Genomic DNA, 20,758 nt, shown 5'->3' with positions numbered 1-20,758 from the left:
TGATGAAATTTGGAACAGACAATCTTTAGACCCTGAGACAGAACATAGGCTACTTTTTATTTCGAAAAAAAGGGATGAAGGGGTTGAAAAAGAGGTTGAAAGTTTGTATGGGATTTCTTAATTTTAAATGAAAAAACCGTGAAACTTTATATTTTAGCACTTGATAAGAAATCATTAAACATATATTTAAAGTCACATACAGGTCGAACGCGATTAATTAACATTATTTTTACCTTTAAAATAAACATGGTGGGAAATAAACATTAACTAAAAGCGGGTAGATTATATTTATTTGTCTACCCCGAACATTTATATAAATTAATATCGGGTAGTTTTGTGTTGTTTACATCTCCGGTGACATTTTGCTGGGACGTCAGTCTTCCGCGACCACGGCCAGTGCAACCTGGCCGAAACGTTGGGAAAAAAGATAAAAATAATGTTAATTAATCGCGTTCGACCTGTATGTGACTTTAAATATGTGTACAAAGCGCGAGAACTTAAAGTGTTATATCATTAAACATCTTGATAAGGGATAGGGATAGGGATAGCGATAGGGATAGCGATAGGGAAAGCGATAGGGATAGCGATAGGGATAGCGATAGGGATAGGGATAGCGATAACGATAGCGTTAGCGATAGCGATACGGATACGGATACGGATAATATGGGTATCGTTAGAGGGATACGGATAATCGGTCGGCGGTCTCTTACAATCAAAGTGCTCTAAGACGATCGTTGTTTGCTTGCTTGAACATTACGTTTGCGATAAGTATAAGCAAAATGTAAAAAATTGTAAGGGATAATAGAAAAAAGTACTTTTTATCCACCGATCATAGTGTCGAAATACGGGCTATGTGGGATGTTTATAAAGGTTTCCCCAGCGTATATAGAATTACCTACGCTGTGGTCGATGTGTAATATTTCTACAATCATTGCAAGCAAAAGTATTATGTGCAATCGAAATAATCGCAGATGAATATACCTACAGAGAAACCTACGGTCCCTACGGATCCAAATGAAAATCTTAATGAATACTTTTATTACGCGGGCGAAGCCGCGGGTAAAAGCTAGTAAGAATATAGTTAGACAAACCCAAGGAAAGAATATCTATATACTCAGCGACAGTCAGGCGGCACTCAAAGCCTTCACATCGCCCAGAGTTGACTCTAGACTGGTATTAAACGGCATCCAAGCTCTTAACAAGCTTGGAAGGCAAAACAAGGTGCAACTGGTATGGATACCGGCGTACGAAGGCTTCATTGGCAATGAAAATGCTGATGAACTTGCCAAGGCCAGGCCAGATCTGTAGACAACTTCACAGATCTGAAGGAACCATTAAAACGGCTATGAAAGACCAAGCAAAGGCTAATCACCAAAAAGAGTGGGATGCCCTGCTAGGTCTGAAGCATTCAAAGCTCTTTATGCGGAGGGTTGAATCTGGATGGAGCAAAAAGTTAGGAAAGCTAGGCAAAAGACAACTCCAAATTATAACGGGAGTGTTCACAGGCCATTACGGGCTCAAAGGAATTTTGGCCAAGAAGGGACACGCTGACTGTGTAGTCAGCGTGTCCCATCTTGGCCAAAATTCCTTGTCGCATGTGCGGCGAAGAGGAAGAGACCATCAGACATCTAATGTGTGAATGTCATGCCCTCGCCAGACAAAGAATGAAGAACTTTGGAGCAGGCTACCTTGTACCAAAGGACATCAGAGAGCTACCCATGAGCCTCATCATCCGATACGTGGAGATGGTCGAGAAGCTCCTGAATAGCTGAAGGATCTTAAGATCGAAGGGGGTAATTTCACAAAAGATCCCGATGGGTCGAAGTGTATCCGGAAGGGCCCCCGCAGATTTAAGATGAGTATCCGATCCGATCGAGCGGAGGACCGACTCCTATACATTCTCGAAATCATTCAAGGCGCCATCTTTGATTTTTGTCTTTGAAATCCTTCCTACATCCGATATCGGATCGGATAACATGACAACGCTGTATGGCCCTATAACCATCATTATATCCAATGATGTTGTCTCACGTTCCACTCTCAACAAGCCATCCTCTCTACCATCCATTTCCAAGATAAAGGTGTTGTCAGAAAAACTTCTCCTTATACCTTACTAACTAATTACTACTACTGTCTTATATCAACAGCTCACTATCTGATTGCAAGATTCTAGTCATAGAACTAAAGATAGAGAGCTAGGTGTGTTTTAATTTCTACAGTTTGCTGATTTACGCAAAAAATAAATAAAATATGTAGGTACATTTCGCATTATGGCGCTCATCTATCTCAGCCGTTATCAATTTCACGCTTATACGCACCTGGAACATTAATTTTGTTCCGTTTAATAAATTATCCGAAATTATCCAAATTATTCGAATATTCGAATAATAAAAATGGTATTATCCGAATTATTCGAATATAAAAACTCGTCGGATAATGCAAACTCTAGTTGGATCCTGTTAATGAACCTGCAGACGTGTTGAATTTGAAGGAAAACAAAAACATGGTGTAGGTATATGACGTATATCTTGAAACAATAATCTCATTGCTGTTTTAGAAACAAATCTAGAATCAAAAACAAATACATAGACACTAAATGATTAGTTAAATAATATTATGTTCAAGTTAAATACGTATAAAAAGGCGATAAATGCATCATATGCAGCTAACTGTACCATATATTATGTAGATCGATATCGATACCATTTTATATTACTCCTTGTCGAAATGATAAAAAGCTGATAACATCAATCTATAAATAACAATAACGAACCTAAACACGTAAATAGCTTTACAACTACCACGCGAATCCAGTGTTTGTATACACAACAACAAACACTGACGTATGCAATACCTACCTAAATATAAACCAGTGTTACTCGTGAACGTGACCAGGGTGCGTAGCCGAACGGCACAAACGTTCACGAAACGCTCACGAAACGAAGCGCTAGTAGATATCTATCCCTATCGCTCTTGCGTATTGGTGCGACAGAGCCGGACAGGTTTCGTTTCCGTTTGGCGTCGGAGAAATGCCATTCGGCTACGGGGCCTGCGCAGAGCAGGCAGCAAATCGCTCCTAGTTCTACGTTTCTACAGATATCTACGATAACCTGTAAGTTGCCTTTTCTATATTTAAATATGCAAAATTAGTAAGCGGGGTATTTATTTCGACTATCTATACGCATAATAATCTGCTTTAGCAACGGGCCAGTTCTAACGCACACTGATATCATTAAAATTAGGATTCATTCAGACATTCGGATATCGTGCATTTCGCTCGTACTTGCCCTGCCCGTAGCTATATTGAGCACGTACACTGAATGACATCTTTCGGATATCGTTCCGATGTTGTTCCGAAAAACTCACGACGTAAAGTACCAATAGAAAGTGCGAACGTGCCTTTCGTGAGAACGCGCGCCACCCCTGGGGGCCGATTTTTGAGTCTCACAGCGTTCGAATTCAGAAAATTGTCACTGAAAATAATAGGCAATTCACCGATTTCAACCGGTATTTTAGTGAAAGTGAGATTCAAAAATCGGCCCCCAGATTAAGCCCCGAACTCGCGGCCGCCAGCATATATATACTTGTAGCGCGGCGATAGAATCGCGGAATGAGCCCCTGCTTCAACGTTTTGTAGCACGAATGCACATATTTAAACATTTGCTAGAATGTTAAAAATAGGCGAATGAATAAAGGCTTGTTCGAGCTAAATTCTTTTGATCAGAAATATCAGAAATGTGGTCAGAAGACACTCTTTGAAATATTTATTTGGGTCGTCGGTAAAATATTTGGATAAAATTTATAGAGCAAAACTGTAGGTACATTCAGCAACATTATTCACTCAGCACCGAGCACCGTTGCATACAAACTTCTGTGCAAGGAGGTCAGTGTCTTCAGCAGCGGACTTATACCTACATCAGTGTCCAACTGTCCAGTTAAAACTTAGTAGGATCATTGGCCATAACCATAAGGGACAATCCAAAGATTTCCTTAACTTATCGTCATTTAGGTGCATTCGCCGTGAAATTTTTGATCCGTGGATGTCAGACTAAAGTAGGCCGAGCAGCTCAGTTAAAAGACTCCTTGGAACTTAGTCAGAAACTCAGAATATTATCTTTTGTATACCTAACCTAATCATATAAAAATTACCGTACCGTTTCAGATAAAATTATGAAATGGCTGTGTTTCGCTCTCTTACTTGTGTTGAAATCAGCGTTGGATTGCGAGGCCTACAATACGTTACTAGTATTTCCAAATTTGAGCAAAAGCCACACCACACTGGCTTTCGGTTATGCAAAGCATCTCTTAGGAGCTGGACACGAAGTAAGTATAAGGTGCCAGAGGGCTGGTCTATACTTTGCTCAGCGGATCAGCATTGCTACCTAGCGGGGCAACGCGGCCAGCCTTATGGGCACCTTACCTAACGAGCAAGACCTGGGCCAAATTTTCTATTTATAAGTTTCAATGTGTTTATTGCATTATTTTGTATGTTGTATATAAGTAGGTATCGTTTCTGGAGTAAGTATTCACCTTATTTGTATTAGGTACTGATGCACCGAAAGAACATTTTAAGAAATATCCAAGAATTTTCCCAGCTTCTTTGAAACTGCCAAGTGCTGGGAAACTGCTGGGAAAATTCTTGGTCACAACACTGTTTTTGCAACTTGTGTACTTAGGCCGTTTTCACATTATCCGATCCGATATCGGATGTAGGAAGGATGTAAAATGTAAGATTTATGCGCTTCCAGGTCTTTGTTTATGTATTTAATAGATCATTATTACTAAAAAACAATATAAAACGCAAAGACTCTCCTACAACAGTTCTTATCCATCGAACTGCCGATATCGGCAGGTAGAACGTTCCTTCTGGAAAGTTATGTATGAAAATTTTGGCATAATTAATGGAAGATTTTTTTTTATTGGGATATGTACATTATAGGCCGAAGTTATTTTTCATCAACCCTCCCCATCCCTCCCCTCTGCGTCATCCCTCTTCCCCCCCTTAAATAGCCGAAAATGCGGTTTTTCGCGATTTCTGACAAAACCGTTAAAGATACAGAAAAAGCGTGTATGAATAAAGTAATCCTTAATAAATTTACTACAAATCATTCATTGACACTTTGGTTCTAGCACTTATAGTTTTTGCGTGATCCATCACGAAAGTTGGTCCTTTGCTGCAATTTTCTTTAGTGAATGTTAAGTTTTCTCCCAAATTGCTTACGAAATCTGTTTGATATTACTAAAATATTATAAACTGAAAATTAATTTCAGGGGGAAAAATCACTACCATGGGTGGAATTTGAACTCACGGCTTCTGGATTGATACTCCAGCACGGGAAGCATGGTCGCGCGATAGACGATAAAATATCAGGCTGTCCCTATCGCACTTGCAAATAGTGCGATAGGGTCGGCCTGCTATTTTATCGTCTATCGCGCGACCATGCTTCCCGTGCAGGGCTCTACCAACAGCTACCAAAAGCTCATCCCCAGTCATCGATATACTATATGGATCAATGGTACTCCTAGCGACTACTACCGTGAAAATATTACCTCTTAAATAGTTACTGGAATTCCAAGACATATCGGAAATTCCACCCATGGTAGTGAGTTTTCCCCCTTAATTTTATTTTAGTCATGAGTTACAATATTTTAGTCATATCAAACAAATTTCGACGATTTCGTAAGCATTTTGGGCGAAAACTTAACATTCATTAAAGAAAATTGCAGCAAAGGACCAACTTTCGTGACGGATCGCGCGAAAACTATAAGTGCTAGAACCAAAGTGTTAATGAATGATTTGTAGTAAATTTATTAAGGATTACTTTGTTGCTATGCGCTTTTTCTGTATCTTCAACATTTTTGTCAGAAATCGAGAAAAACCGCATTTTCGGCACTTTAAGGGAGGGTAGAGGGGTGACGCAAAGGGGGGAGGAGTGGGGAGGGTTGATGAAAAATAACTTCGGTCTATAAGGTACATATTTCAATTTAAAAAAACCTTCCATTAATTATTCCGTACCTAATTTTAGCTAATTTCCCCTTACTAAGGACGCGTCTGACATTTTTGACATGCCGGACCCCCGCCAGCTGTCGGCCGATAATATTTGTGTGTGTGCGTATATAATGTAGGTATACGTTTGTAGTAGTGTGCGTGACAAAAATGGCGTCTATTAAACAGCTGTTAATGATGAATTTCTGTTGAAAAAAAAAATTGTCATTCATTGGTCCGAATTGCGGATTAAGTACTAATTTTTTCATCTTTTAGTAGACGATATACATAGTTAAATGTAAAATTATAAGTATTTATTTTACTTGCCACTCTTTGAGTATTTTTATACCCGTTATTTTAATTTTACAATAAAATATTTGAAATATAGTGCTTATATACAAAATCATACTTCATTGATTTGGAACAATGAGTTTTATCGGACCGACATCCGACACTATCGGAAGCGTTTATCGGATGTAGGATGTCGGTCCGACACCCGATATCGGATCGGATAATGTGAAAACGGCCTTACGCCTTTAATTTGCATACGGAACCTATACGGCTCAGACAGAAGAGCTTCGCATCTTCTTTTCTGCCAATTTTGGAGAGATATATGTATGTACAAACGGAAAAGTAGAAAAGGCAAATCTTTTAAGACTTTAGATGGTAAAGTTTCTGTATATTTTTAGGTAACCATCGTTACGCCATATCCTAAGGAAGCTAAAGAAATTGGCCATCCCAAACTGCGAGTGGTGGATGTCAGTGAAAGCTTGAAGATATTTACACGTATGTTCTACAATAGTTATTTGTTATACAAGGGGGCAAAGTAGTATTTTAACGCCGAGTGTGGAATTGAAAAACGAGCAAGTGAAAGGATTCTATAGTTGAACCACGAGCGAAGCGAGTGGTTCGAGAATAGAATCCTGAACTTGCGAGTTTTCCAACACACGAGAAGTAATAGTTATTTGTTATGCAAGGGGGCAAAGTTGTATTTTAATGCCGAGTGTGGAATTGAAAAACGAGCAAGTGAAAGGATTCTATAGTTGAACCACGAGCGAAGCGAGTGGTTCGAGAATAGAATCCTGAACTTGCGAGTTTTTTAATACACGAGAAGTAAAATACATTTGCACCCGAGTGTAACACAAAACTTTTCCCCTCACTATAGCGAGGAAACTACAACGCAAAAAATGCGTTTATCACTGCTTCCAGTAGTTCCACAGGTGGTAAATCATCTTCATTACTAAATTCACCTACTTTTGTAAATTTTAAAGCAGTTAATTTGACTTTATTCAAGGTCAAATTACTTTACCCACTAGTGGATAAAATGCGTTTTTACCCGCTGGTATTAAAGGACAAAACACGTGTTTCCGAGCTAGTGAGGGGAAAAATACATTTGCACCCGAGTGTAACACAAAACTTTTCCCCTCACTATAGCGAGGAAACTACAACGCAAAAAATGCGTTTATCACTGCTTCCAGTAGTTCCACAGGTGGTAAATCATCTTTATTACTAGATTCACATACTTTTATCAATTTTAAAGCAGTTAATTCCACTTTATTCAAGGTCAAATTACTTTACCCACTAGTGGATAAAATGCGTTTTTACCCGCTGATATTAAAGGACAAAACACGTGTTTCCGAGCTAGTGAGGGGAAAATGATCTTTATTACTAGATTCACCTACTTTTATCAATTTTAAAGCAGTTAATTTGGCGTTATTCAAGGTCAAATTACTTTACCCACTAGTGGATAAAATGCGTTTTTACCCGCTGGTATTAAAGGACAAAACACGTGTTTCCGAGCTAGTGAGGGGAAAAATACATTTGCACCCGAGTGTAACACAAAACTTTTCCCCTCACTATAGCGAGGAAACTACAACGCAAAAAATGCGTTTATCACTGCTTCCAGTAGTTCCACAGGTGGTAAATCATCTTTATTACTAGATTCACATACTTTTATCAATTTTAAAGCAGTTAATTCCACTTTATTCAAGGTCAAATTACTTTACCCACTAGTGGATAAAATGCGTTTTTACCCGCTGATATTAAAGGACAAAACACGTGTTTCCGAGCTAGTGAGGGGAAAATGATCTTTATTACTAGATTCACCTACTTTTATCAATTTTAAAGCAGTTAATTTGGCGTTATTCAAGGTCAAATTACTTTACCCACTAGTGGATAAAATGCGTTTTTACCCGCTGGTATTAAAGGACAAAACACGTGTTTCCGAGCTAGTGAGGGGAAAATATCCATACTTACTAATATTATAAATGGGAAAGTGTGTGTCTGTTTGTTTGTCCGTCCTTCACGGCCAAACGGAGCGACGAATTGACGTGATTTTTTAAGAGGAGATAGTTGAAGGGATGGAGAGTGACATAGGGTACTTTTTGTCTCTTTCTAACGCGTGCGAAGCCGCGGGAAAAAGCTAGTATATAATAGGTATATTTTATCATGGAGACGTTTCTGCATGATAAACAAAAATCTACAAATAGATAATCCTTGTGAGGTTTGAACGAATTCCTTTACTTGATATAAGCCCGGCAACAGACAGTCTGAAAAATTCATAATCTTAAAAAAGATTTGTATGCAAACTGACACTGACAGATCTGTCTGAGTTCAAACTGACACTGACAGATCTGTCAGTGTCAGTTTGAACTGACAGGTTGCATACAAATCCAAATTCAGATTATGAATCTTCTGTCGAATCTAATGTCTGTGGTGCCTAACCTTTATAATGGAGACTTAAGTTGTTAAAGCATTATTTAGGTACATTAATAACTTTAATGATCATGAAGTGCACTTTACTCGGAAGATAAAAACAAATCGACTGACGTAAGATTTTTTAAATTATACCTACTCGTTTGGTTTCCATACTGCGTAAAAAGGAACAAACATATACATATAATTACAATTCGATTTAATGCATGTTCACAGTAGTGATAGACAATTTTTTGGTTTATATAAATGATTTGCCATATATAGTAAAAAACTTTTGTGAAATAGTACTTTTTGCTGATGATACATCACTGCTTTTTAATGTTGACCGAAAATCTACGGATTACAATGTAATTAATAGCACGTTAGCTGATGTACTGCAGTGGTTTACTGTCAACAATTTACTTCTTAATTCTAAGAAAACCAAATGTATTCGATTTTCTCTGCCGAATGTTAAACCAATCGATACAAAAATACTTTTGAATGATGAATGCTTAGAGATGGTAGATACAACACTGTTCCTTGGTTTAACATTGGACAAAAATCTACAATGGAGTCCTCATATAAAGAAACTAGCAAGCAAATTAAGTTCAGCCGCATACGCCGTTAGGAGAATCAGGCAACTGACTAATGTTGAGACAGCTCGCCTAGTGTATCATAGTTATTTTCACAGTGTAATGTCATACGGTATTCTGGTTTGGGGCAAAGCAGCTGACATACAGACTATCTTTGTATTACAAAAGAGAGCCATTCGTTCTATTTACAACTTAGGAACACGTGAATCAGTAAGAGAACTCTTCAAAGAAATTAATATCTTAACTGTAGCTTCCCAATACATTTATGATAGTATAATTTATGTTGTTAAGAATTTAGACTGTTTCACTAAGAATTCTGATATCCATAATTATAACACTAGAAACAAAAATAAGCTTGCCATAAAGAAGTTTCGTGTCCGTAAAGTACAGAAGTCATTTGTTGGGCAATGCATTCATTTTTATAATAAGTTACCTGACACTGCTTTGAGATTACCCCTCCCAGCTCTTAAGAACTACTTAAAAAAAACATCGATGTTAAAGGCTTATTACAGAGTCGAGGACTATTTGACAGACAAACATGCATGGCCCGAACCAGAAACTACAAAAAACGAATAGCAATTAAAATAATTGTATTATGTATAGAGGACACAGCACATCAAATATTTTATATTTTATGTTGTGTAGGTAAATTACATATTTAATGATATTGAGATTCATATTATCTTTTTCTTCTGTGACAATTTGATATGTTTTCTCTGAAGAAGAACGACGTATTATTAAGCAATAATATAATTTATTGAAATTAATTTCCATAGAGTACCTAGTCTGTTCATATTCTTTGATGAATACTTTTGCATGTTAAATTGTATCTTGTTATTTAATGCATGTTAATTATAAGATGTAATGTTTTGAAAAGAAGTTGCCCGCCGAGTTTCTTGCCGGTCCCATAGTGGATACCCCCCACCCAACTGAGGGGGGACTGAAATCTTCTCGAGGCTGAGGCGTAGGGTTAGAGCCGGCGTAGCTTTATTTGACGTTCATATGCGCATTGTAATATGCCTACTTGAAAAATAAATATTTCATTTTCATTTTCATTTAATACTTTTGTAAATAACGGGAACGTGACGAGACTACTTTGACATTCAAATTAAATAGATTCTTAAAAAAAATCCTATTCTATCGACACATAATCAATATGTTTATACTGGTAGCTGAAGTATTTACAATCAAAGCTGTACTATGGAATGAGACGATGTCGCAATATTGGAAAATAATGAAAACCACCTCCAAAATGTTTTTCTCGTATGAGGAAGAGACAATCAGAAACCAAAATGTACAAGATCTTCTTAATGACCATACCACTCACTTCGACGTAGTTATTGCTGAATGGTTTCATAGTGATATGTTTGCTGGGTAAGTATACTAAGTATTCGAAATTAGCCTATTGCTTCATGTGAGGTTTAAGTAAGTCACTTGACAACAAGCGCGGATCCAGCTTCTTGCCCAGGGACGAGGTCACGTGGTAAAGGCCCAGGCCCCACTAGATCCGCGCATGCTTGACAGTATTCGCAAGTTAAAAAATATATATATATATATATATATATATATATATATATATATATATATATATATATATATTATTTCTTAAATAGATAAATACATACTTATATACATAGAAAACATCCATGACTCAGGAACAAATATCTGTGCTCATCACACAAATAAAAAAAAAGCGAAGCGAGTGTTTTAAGCGAATATATAGACCATGCATCAACAGGTTGCCAACCACACCATTTTCAATGGCTTTATGGTATTTCCAGATTCGCGACGGTGTTCAACTGTCCTTTAATCTGGTCATCGACTACGGAGGCGCATTGGATGGTGCTGTCTCTCATTGATGAAGCATCCAATCCTGCGTACACGCCCGACATGAACTCAGCTGCTGTGCCACCGTTTAGTTTAGCACAACGAATGATGCAGTTCACCATTCAGGCGATATTTAAGGCTTTTAAATTTATGTAAGTGCACTTTTTGGGTAGGAAAGACTTTTGAACAAAGGTGGTGGAAGAACGAACGAGACTGCACAGGTATCCAGAAAGATTCATTCACGAGCTCGTTTATTCCTTATGGCCATGACAGGACCAACCAACCGACCCCCTTTGTTGGGGACTTTACCTAAACACAACAATCTCATAACAGCCATTAACCTAACTTTCTTCATCTGAACAGAATGCATAGAACTTGATTGCGAGTTCCTCACTTTCTTCAGTGCTAAGTAAACAACTGATGTACCTTCTCAGGTACTTTTCATCAAGAGATAAAACAAATTACGAAGTGCTTTTTGGTCCCCACGTTGCCAAAAGAGGTAATAGAGAGCTACCGCCCTTTGAAGAAGTACTGTATAATGGCACACTACTTTTTTCAAATTCTCACCCTGTCTACGGACAATCAATGAGACTGCCAGCGAACTGTAAAGAAATTGGTGGATTTTGGATTGAAAGAGAACCGAAACCTTTGCCACAGGTAATCAAAACTAATCATCGAAAGCCTTTACAATACTTCTAAGACTGTATTTGTGGAATATATAATATACAATTTTTTTTATTAAAATCGATGACATGGTTCCTAAGAACAGATCTACGTATGTCTTATATAGTTTCAGAATTTCCCATAGTGACCGATTTGAATGAGCCACCCAGTATACTAATCATTATTAGGTAGGTACTGCACGTGGACTGGGTAGGTACGTTACATTATATTTTTTTCTGATGCAGGATCTACAAAAAATAATGGATAGCGCATATCATGGAGTTATCTACTTCAGTATGGGTTCTATATGGAAAAGTAAAGATATGCCGGATACCATGAAAAGTGACATATTAAGAGTCTTTAGTAATCTGCAACAAACGATCATTTGGAAACTAGAGGAAGAGTTGCCGGATTTGCCTAAAAATGTACATATTGTGAAATGGGCCCCGCAGCATGGCATTTTGGGTAAGATAGTGACACGAAAGGAAAAAGAGATTTCCTATTCAAGTTTTTGTGATGACTAAGAAAATTCCAAAATGGAACTGTAACCCTGTTATAAACTCCGAGTATAGGGATATATTTAGACATTCAGTTAGGACACATTATTACCAGTCTCCTAATTAACCTATCAAGCAAAATGTTTACATATTTTTATTGTTTTTGTAACACATTTGTTTCAGCTCACCCAAACTGCCGTCTTTTCATCACGCATGGCGGAATTTTTTCGGTGACAGAAACCGTTTTCTTTGGGGTGCCGGTGGTCGGTATACCAGTTGGATATGATCAGACTCTCAACATAGATCGAGCCGTGCACAAAGGCTTCGCTAGGAAAGTACAGCTAGCTTACGATTTGGCAGACGACTTAAAGTTAGCCATTGAGGAGGTTCTTAGTAATGACAGGTAAGGTAAGGCTAAAGCTAGCTAAAGACGACCGGTCTGGCGCAGTCGGTAGTGACCCTACCTGCTGCGCCGCGGTCCCGGGTTCGAATCCCGGTAAGGGCATTTATTTGTGTGATGAGCACAGATATTTGTTCTGAGTCATGGATAATGTATACAAGTATTTATATATTATATATATCGTTGTCTGAGTATCCACAACACAAGCCTTCTTGAGCTTACCGTGGGCCTCAGTCAATCTGTGTAAGAATGTCCTATAATATTTATTTATTTATTTAAAGAGCATTTTCTTAGGGTCGTTCACGTTTATATTAGAATATATATTATTATGTGCTTCAAATCTTGCAGCAATTAATAGCCTAGAATCTATCTCGTTCAGTTAAAATTATAAGAAGTAGATAATTCCGATGATATCGCGGAAATAATAGGTACATGGGACTAATCACGATCAGATACCTAATGCTGTCGGAAGGTAGCCAATGTAACTGCTATGTATAATTATGTTAATATTCAAAAAGTTGTACCTGCATTCCTCAACAGCTACAGAATAAGAGCCAAGGAGCTATCCCAGATGTACCACGACCGGCCGGTGTCGCCGGGCGCGGAGCTGGTGCACTGGGTGGAGCACGTGGTGCGCACGCGCGGCGCGCCGCATCTGCGCTCGCCCGCACTCATGCTGCAATTTTAAATATTTTATTTTTTATACTTTTGTTGAAATGTTTGTTAAAGCGGAAGAGCAATGAAATCAGCAACAGCAAAAAGACTCAATAAACTTTCTGAAAAAAATCGTGCCTACCTTTCTACTTTGCTAGCATATTGGACGGCAAAAGTCGTCAGAATCACCGTCGTCATATATTCCACATAATCACCTCCCTTCCACCGGCATGAAGAGAAAGGGCCATGTAATTTGAACTACATATTATAACTCTAGACAGTAGGCGTCGTTTTAAGGAATCTCTTTAATCACTGACTGATAGGGTGCAATAATAAACTGTAGGTATAATTCTTTAGTAGGTACTTATATATTTTAATAAATAAGCATTTTAGTAACAATTATTTAAAATATATAAAATGCAGTAATGCACTAGGTAATTTCCCGGCTCTTCGGGCCAGAATGTAACTTGTATAATAGGAACTGATGCACGCCGACGTTCTAATTCGAGTGCAGTTCCCATGCAGTTGCAGTCGGTCTGTACAGTCACATAGACTCGTACAACGAACACACGCAGCGATTGACACTACTTACCCCCTTATTCAAAATCGTTCACTATCAGTTATCAAGCCGATAAAGTTCGTTTGTCCTTTTCTATCACATCAATACGTCGGAAAGGGACAAACGAATTTTATCGGCTTGATAACTTTAGTGTGAACGTTTATGAATAAGGGGGTTAGTCTGCAAACATATTAAATAGAAGCGGCGTACTTGAGCTAGTACAGTACAGTTCATAAATATGTGTACATTTTTTCAGATATATGTACACATAATTATGAACTCGACTGTGCTTGGGTACTTGGCGTGAACTGTAATAGTTATTTTCACCACACCAACTGGGAAAGGCTCTCTCGATACTTCAGAAACAAATGACAAAATCGCATTTTATCCACGAGAGTGCAAAGTAGTTACACACAAATTTTAAAGGTTAGGCACTATCTATACCTGTGATTTTCTGTGAAATGCTACAACTTTGCCTACAGTTTGAGTAGGTACAAATGGAACATTTTTTTAATCATAGCAACACTTTTTTTTTCATACAGAAGTGTCAAAATAGTTGCCATATGCGAAGTGGTTTACATAGACGGTGGCGCCCCAATTATTTTCTACTCTATTTCGCCAGGCTGTACCCTGCCTAAACATTGCCTGCTCGAAAAACAGTGATTCTTTACCGAATTGCCATTTAAAATGGCAATCACGATCCCAAGAACTACATTATTACGCCTATTTTATGGAGAACCACAGAATAGATAATAGTACAAGTACAGAAGGCTCACTCCTTTGATGTTTACAAAATGCCGCCATTCTACATTCTTACCTACGTTAACAAACGGACCGCACGCGAGCAGCCGACATTGAATTCTATTGCGCCGTGCGAAGGTCGTCACTACTGAATGGGCCGCGGCATGTACTTGTAGGGCGGCGATTGAAGCTAGGAACATACTACGTGGACGTCCGTCGTAAAACGACCGCGACCTATCAGTGTGCACGGAACAAAACATCCAGAGAGCCAGATTTCGATCGGACGTCCGTGCGCTCAAGGCCACGTCCACGTCCGTCGACCGATAGTTTGCACGGTTATGTGTAATTTCATTGTCCAGATTCCCGTCCGCGGTCGATTTACGACGGACGTCCGCGTAGTGTGTTCCTAGCTTTAATCGCGGAGTGAGCCGCCTTTGGGGGAACTACTAGTTTCGTGCCAGGTAATTCATTATTGCAAACTTCATGTATTTAGGTACTATAGTGCTTGCTTAATTAATGACATAACTGTTGGATTGCTACCTGAATTATTTAAACGCTAAAGAAAAAGTAACCCAATTCCATAGGTTGTAGATTTTGGTTACCTTAACATTAATATACAACATTTGTGAGTATATGATAATTATAATAACTACTAAATACATCATAGTAACTACTTTCAAAATTAAATTGCCATTAGAAATGAGACCAAAGAAAATAACACAAAGTTGATTTTTCATTTAACAAAAATCTGGGCCTTTTTAACATTATCTGGGTAGTTAGTAGTTACCAGAGTACATTTAACACTCAGTACTGTAATTTGGTCACTGTGTAATTAATTATGTATTTCAAATTACTGATGTTATTACTAAAAAAAATAACTACAAACTCCTGCCTTATCTTACCCTACTTATAATTAAATAATCATTCATAAATTGAAATAAATATTTGTCTCTTTCTAACGAAGCGAAGCCGCGGGCAAAAAGCTAGTACTTTAAACCTACGTTTTTTTTTATCTTTAGGTTAACTATTAAACTTTAATTTCTGGTTTTATAAAACTAAACTTAACGAAAGCTGTAGTTGGTTATACTATTTATTTTTGGCTACACAAGTTGCCGGCCCGTGCACTCTTATCAGGGTAGAGCGAGTTTGAGTTTTGGCGCCCTTGGATAATCTGCGGTAGAAAAAAATATCGCGAGCGTAGCGAGAGCGAAAATGTTTCCCCTCTTATACGTCCCTGGGGCTGATAGTAGTTATTATGTACAAAAAATAACAAACAAAATGGAGTACCGAAGTACCGAGGTACTATCAGGGCAGAGTCAGGAAGCCAAAAGCTTGAAATGAAAACGAGATTTCGAGCATAGTGAGCGTGAAATATTGACTAATATATGTATTAAGAAGTATTACCTAAAATAGTAAATGCGAGCGAAGCGAGCGCGAAATTTTTTCTCTGTTGTCAGCGTCGGGATGCCCATTTAGGTGTTTTGCCACTAAGTACATGCCTTTAGGTTTCCAAGTGCTTTAAAGTTTTCTCATCGTCACGCTTACTAATCCTCCTAAACTTCTTTGACTCATACAAAATTGCGCCTCTATGTGACGTTTTGCGCCATTGGCTTTATGAGGAACTCCGCTTTGGATTGTCGGATAGATTCTTAGAATTTGGATAGGGACGTAACTTTGTCGTTCGGCTCGCAACGTGGTTCGTCAAGGGCTAGAATCCCCCTTTCACGTCGCCCTAGCAAAACCACCACCTTATGAATGTTGTACATGGTGACATTGAGGTGCAACTTTCCAGTTAATCTGAATCACAATAACTGAATTTATTCCCTACCCCCCCCTCGCCATTTTGGTATATGTGGGTGGGACACGCAATGTAAAAAAAATATCTGGATTTTTCCACATTTACGATTTTGGGCCGGACAGATTAAGGTCAGCTAGAGCATGAAGATTTCCTCATTCATTAGCCATCACTGGGATACTAGGGCAGGTACTATATTTGTCAAAAAAGTCTAAACAGACAATTCTAAGTTGCCTTACAATCACTACTAGGAAGATCTTTGCTGTCAATGCTGTCATGGATGTGGCCAACCCAAGAAATCATATTATTTTTTCAATACTTTATTTTTTTTTTAACCGACTTCAAAAAAGGAGGAGGTTCTCAATTCGACTGAATGTTTTTTTATTTTTTGTATGTATGTTCCTCGATATCTCCGAGAATTGTGGACCGATTTTCAAATTTTTTTTTTTGATCGAACGGGTATAACCCCTAGATGGTCCCATTGGCACCAGGTCAGGGTCTGATGATGGGATCCTGGAGAAATCGAGGGAACTCTTCAAATGTTATAGGCACATGTAATGTTTTTAGTGTATTTTTCAAAGGTAAACCAGTATTTACGCCTGATGGTAATAATTTTATGTGGCTGAGCTGATAATGGAAGGTCAACTCCTCAATGGTTAGGAGTTAAAGGATAATTCTTTCACTAGTGTACATGTATTCGGACTGATACGTATAATATCAATAGGAACCACTAAAAATCAACAAATAAATAAACTTTTTAACAAAAAATAAAACCGCCTTCAAAAATAAGCGCGTTACAAAACACGGAGAAACTAAAAAGCAAAAAATAATAAACCTTTGAATTCAGATTTCTTATCGTATTGCAATAATCTAAACATCCAAATTATAAACAAATCAATTATTTTTGGAGTCGGTGCCAGCCTGCGTATGGTTGGGTGGGGCAGACAGGCAATAGCAAGGTGACGAACAGGTCTGGTACCGACTGCAAAAATAATTGATTTGTTTATAATTTGGATGTTTAGATTATTGCAATACGATAAGAAATCTGAATTCAAAGGTTTATTATTTTTTGCTTTTTAGTTTCTCCGTGTTTTGTAACGCGCTTATTTTTGAAGGCGGTTTTATTTTTTGTTAATCTTGGTGTCAAATTTTTCCCTGACCTCCAAATCATTTCCCTGACTTTCCATGACCACTATGATCATACACAGAAAAAGATCATACAAAAAGACGACAAGGCTTACTGGTGGCCGAGCCGGGAATCGAACCCGGGTCTTCAGCTTACGCGGCTAACGTCATTACCACTATACCAAACTCCCCGGCCACCAGCGGGCCTTGTCGTTTTTTTTCCGTCGTGTATGATATCTATTACAATTTATATATATAGTAGTGTGACTACTTGAAAAAGAACAAATCAAAAAATATTCAATAAAATAATTTAGTTTGTTCCCTAGTTGTAAATAATCATTCATTAAAACTGTGTGACATAGGCTCATCAGCTGAATAGCTGCTCGCCTATAATTGAATAATAATAATAATAAAATTCGGAGATACTACCCTGAGTGCTTATATTATAACACTGACTTTACAATTTTATTGAACATTTGAACAACCATACTAATATGTTTAGCAGTAAGCCAGTAACTATCACATGTTTATCATAGAAATATGATCATAGGCATCATGTCATCCTTTTTTTTTTAAATACTACGTCGGTGGCAAACAAGCATACGGTCCGCCTGATGGAAAGCGGTCACCGTAACCTGAACGCATGCAACGCAAACAGTGTCACATGCGCGTTGCCACCCCATTAGAAACTTGTACATTCCCTTTTGCTGTGTTAAGTACACAGCAAAAAGGAGTGTCTTCGCGTTGGAGAAAAAACGAGGTATACAGATCTATGATCATATTTTTTTATGATAAACATATGATAGTGGACTATCAGCCTTACACACTGGTGGGCCAGTGTCATAACCACCCATGTCTCAAAATATAACTAATGTCTTACTTATTGCAATAAATATTAATATTTTGAATATTGCAATTGTTGAAACGCACTAGGGTACTCAATATTTGCTTCAAATTACCTGGTGTACCCGGCACACTAATATTAACAATTTTGTTACCATTGTCTTCTAAAGGATTTTCAGTAGGATTCTTCACTTTATCTTCATCCTCCATTAAATCATCGAAGTAGTCTTCTGATAAACTTGTGCCTGGAGTATTCACACTTGTGTCAGTTTTTTTCTTGAAGAAACAATTCTGTATTTGGCTCCAAACTTCATCTTTATTGTCCATTGAGTTCTCCACATCATCTGTATTTGAAATATTTATATTTACATGTTCAATACTCTGGTTTTCAAAGGAAGTTGGAAAATGATGTGACTCATCATTTCTTAACTCGGTTATGTCGCTTGAACAGTTCTCTGGTTTACTTGGTCCATTTTTGTCTACAATACTTTTGTTTGCAACTAAACTTGACATTGAGTCGCTGGTAGAGTCTTCTGGTTCTGATACAGGTATTGTTTTGTATCTAGCCTGCCCTCGTAAAGGTAAAATATCTCCATCTGCATCAACTAATATTGTTGCTGATGTCCTCCGAAAACAGTGTCCGGTGTATAACTCTGGATTGGGTAGTCCTAAGTATTTGGCAATAGTTTTGCCTAAATTACCAAACTGATTAATACCTACACTCATTGAGGTATATTTGCCTGTTTGGTAATGTATGAAAAAGCTTGGGGTATGGCAGTGATCAGGTCGCAGACTTATGTATTTTTTAACAAGTTCAAAATATTCGCCAGTGATAGTGAAGACTCGGTATGTATTTGATTTGGCATTATAGATTTTTACAAAAATCCTCGCTTCATAGACTTCAACATCAGTAAACCGAAGTCTGTGCAATTCTTGCCGCCGACAAGCACCCACAATGCCAAATATCAAGGCAACCTGTAAATATAATAAAGGATCAATAGGTGCATATTATAGTATAGAAACCACAGAATAGGATAACAATAAAATAAAATAAACAGGTTACCTTAGCAGCAAGGTATTCATCATCATGTGCTTCTTTTATGAACTTGTTTATATCATCGGGTGAAAATGTCTTTGATTTTTTCCCTGTATAGCCCTCTGCTTTGCTTTTTAAGAGAGCAATCACCTTAGAATATTTTGAGATGTCCACCTTATGATTCAGTACTAAAGTATTTTTTAGAATAGAAAAATTTGTTGCCAAGGTGGAGTATTTGAATTTGTCCGACATTTCACTAAAGTATGATAGTATCACATCTTCTTTGAAAGATTCTATATCATTTGATATTTTCCAGTTCATAAAGTCTTGGTAAATTTTGTCATATGCTTTTCTTGATCGTTCCGGAAGACGGGAGGTAGCTGACTCTGATACACCAGAAGCCACATCCATACTTTTAAAACCAGAATTTGTGTCATACATTTTCGTTATTTTGGTGAAGTTTACACAACACGCGTCCACGCGTCCGTGTTCACTTTTTTCTACAGGGTTGTGTGTTAAAAGCAGCAAATTAATTAAAAAGTATTTCATTAATGAAGAAAAAAATATTGTTTACTACGGTCACGGTATTTCAACCTTTCTAAAATTGTATCACTACATAACAATAACATAACATGACTAATGAACTGAATCTTTCCGTGGTCTGAGAATCGGTCTTTGCTCATTTAGTTCAGTATAGGATCGGCGAGCGCGAGCGGTTTGGATCGAGAACGAATGTGTGACTGCGCCGACCGAGAGCTACTTAGCAGAGCCACCAAAAAAGTCAAGTTTTCATATTAAACTTCGGTTACTTACAACCTTTCGGCCCGGAATGTTACTATCTGTGGACTATTCGTATCATTTTGACACTATTCGGTCCCATTCGTTCTGATCTCTCCGACCGCAGTGGTCGCTGGTCTGGCTGAACTAAATGAGCAAAAGACCTAAAAGAGCGAACTAGTTCGTGGGAGCGATTGAACGAGATCGGAGCGCTCCGATCAACGAACGAAACGGCACAAGCCTAATGACTAATCACTCCGAAGCTGGCGGCCACCGATTGATTACGCTTGTCAAGTTGTCAGTGTCAAAATGAAATGTGTCAATTCTGTTCTCTATGGTTACTTAAAGGCCCGCGCTCACGGATGCAACAGTTGCACGGCGACATTTTTTGTCTCTGTCGTCACTCCTTAGACGCACGACAGAGACAAAAAATGTCGCCGTGCAACTGTTGCATCCATGGAAGCCATGCTAAAATAAGAGCTCGGTGACATCACGGAAGTATAACTAAAGCATGGAAGCCATGCTAAAATCCAAAGCTCGTTTTGACAGGTTGTAAATCTGATGTCAC

General features: G+C 38.1%; 2 protein-coding genes across 3 annotated transcripts; one reads left to right on the top strand and one right to left on the bottom strand.

The window, feature by feature from the left end:
• Window positions 1-2,809: 2,809 nt before the first annotated feature.
• LOC125231847 (UDP-glucosyltransferase 2-like) lies at window positions 2,810-13,382 on the top strand. 2 transcript variants are annotated; one of them, XM_048137428.1, is made up of 9 exons: window positions 2,810-3,112; window positions 4,163-4,323; window positions 6,676-6,772; window positions 10,446-10,647; window positions 11,055-11,252; window positions 11,535-11,757; window positions 12,009-12,228; window positions 12,444-12,663; window positions 13,201-13,382. In XM_048137428.1, exons 2-9 carry the CDS (start codon window positions 4,171-4,173, stop codon window positions 13,346-13,348), a joined length of 1,461 nt encoding a protein of 486 aa, XP_047993385.1. In that variant the 5' UTR covers window positions 2,810-3,112; window positions 4,163-4,170; the 3' UTR covers window positions 13,349-13,382. The 2 variants fall into 2 exon arrangements, with proteins under 2 accessions (XP_047993385.1, XP_047993394.1); XM_048137437.1 differs by lacking the exon at window positions 4,163-4,323.
• Window positions 13,383-17,636: 4,254 nt separating this feature from the next.
• On the bottom strand, window positions 17,637-20,048 carry LOC125228853. The gene is made up of 2 exons (XM_048133552.1): window positions 19,441-20,048; window positions 17,637-19,352 (listed from the first exon to the last, which is right to left on the bottom strand). Exons 1-2 carry the CDS (start codon window positions 19,960-19,962, stop codon window positions 18,411-18,413), a joined length of 1,464 nt encoding a protein of 487 aa, XP_047989509.1. The 5' UTR covers window positions 19,963-20,048; the 3' UTR covers window positions 17,637-18,410.
• Between the last annotated feature and the right edge of the window lie 710 nt (window positions 20,049-20,758).

This window comes from Leguminivora glycinivorella, chromosome 1 (genome assembly GCF_023078275.1).
Source record: "Leguminivora glycinivorella isolate SPB_JAAS2020 chromosome 1, LegGlyc_1.1, whole genome shotgun sequence".
In the NCBI taxonomy this organism is placed as follows: domain Eukaryota; kingdom Metazoa; phylum Arthropoda; class Insecta; order Lepidoptera; family Tortricidae; genus Leguminivora; species Leguminivora glycinivorella.
Note: the sequence above shows the minus strand (reverse complement) of the source record. Positions and strands in the feature narration are given on the sequence as shown.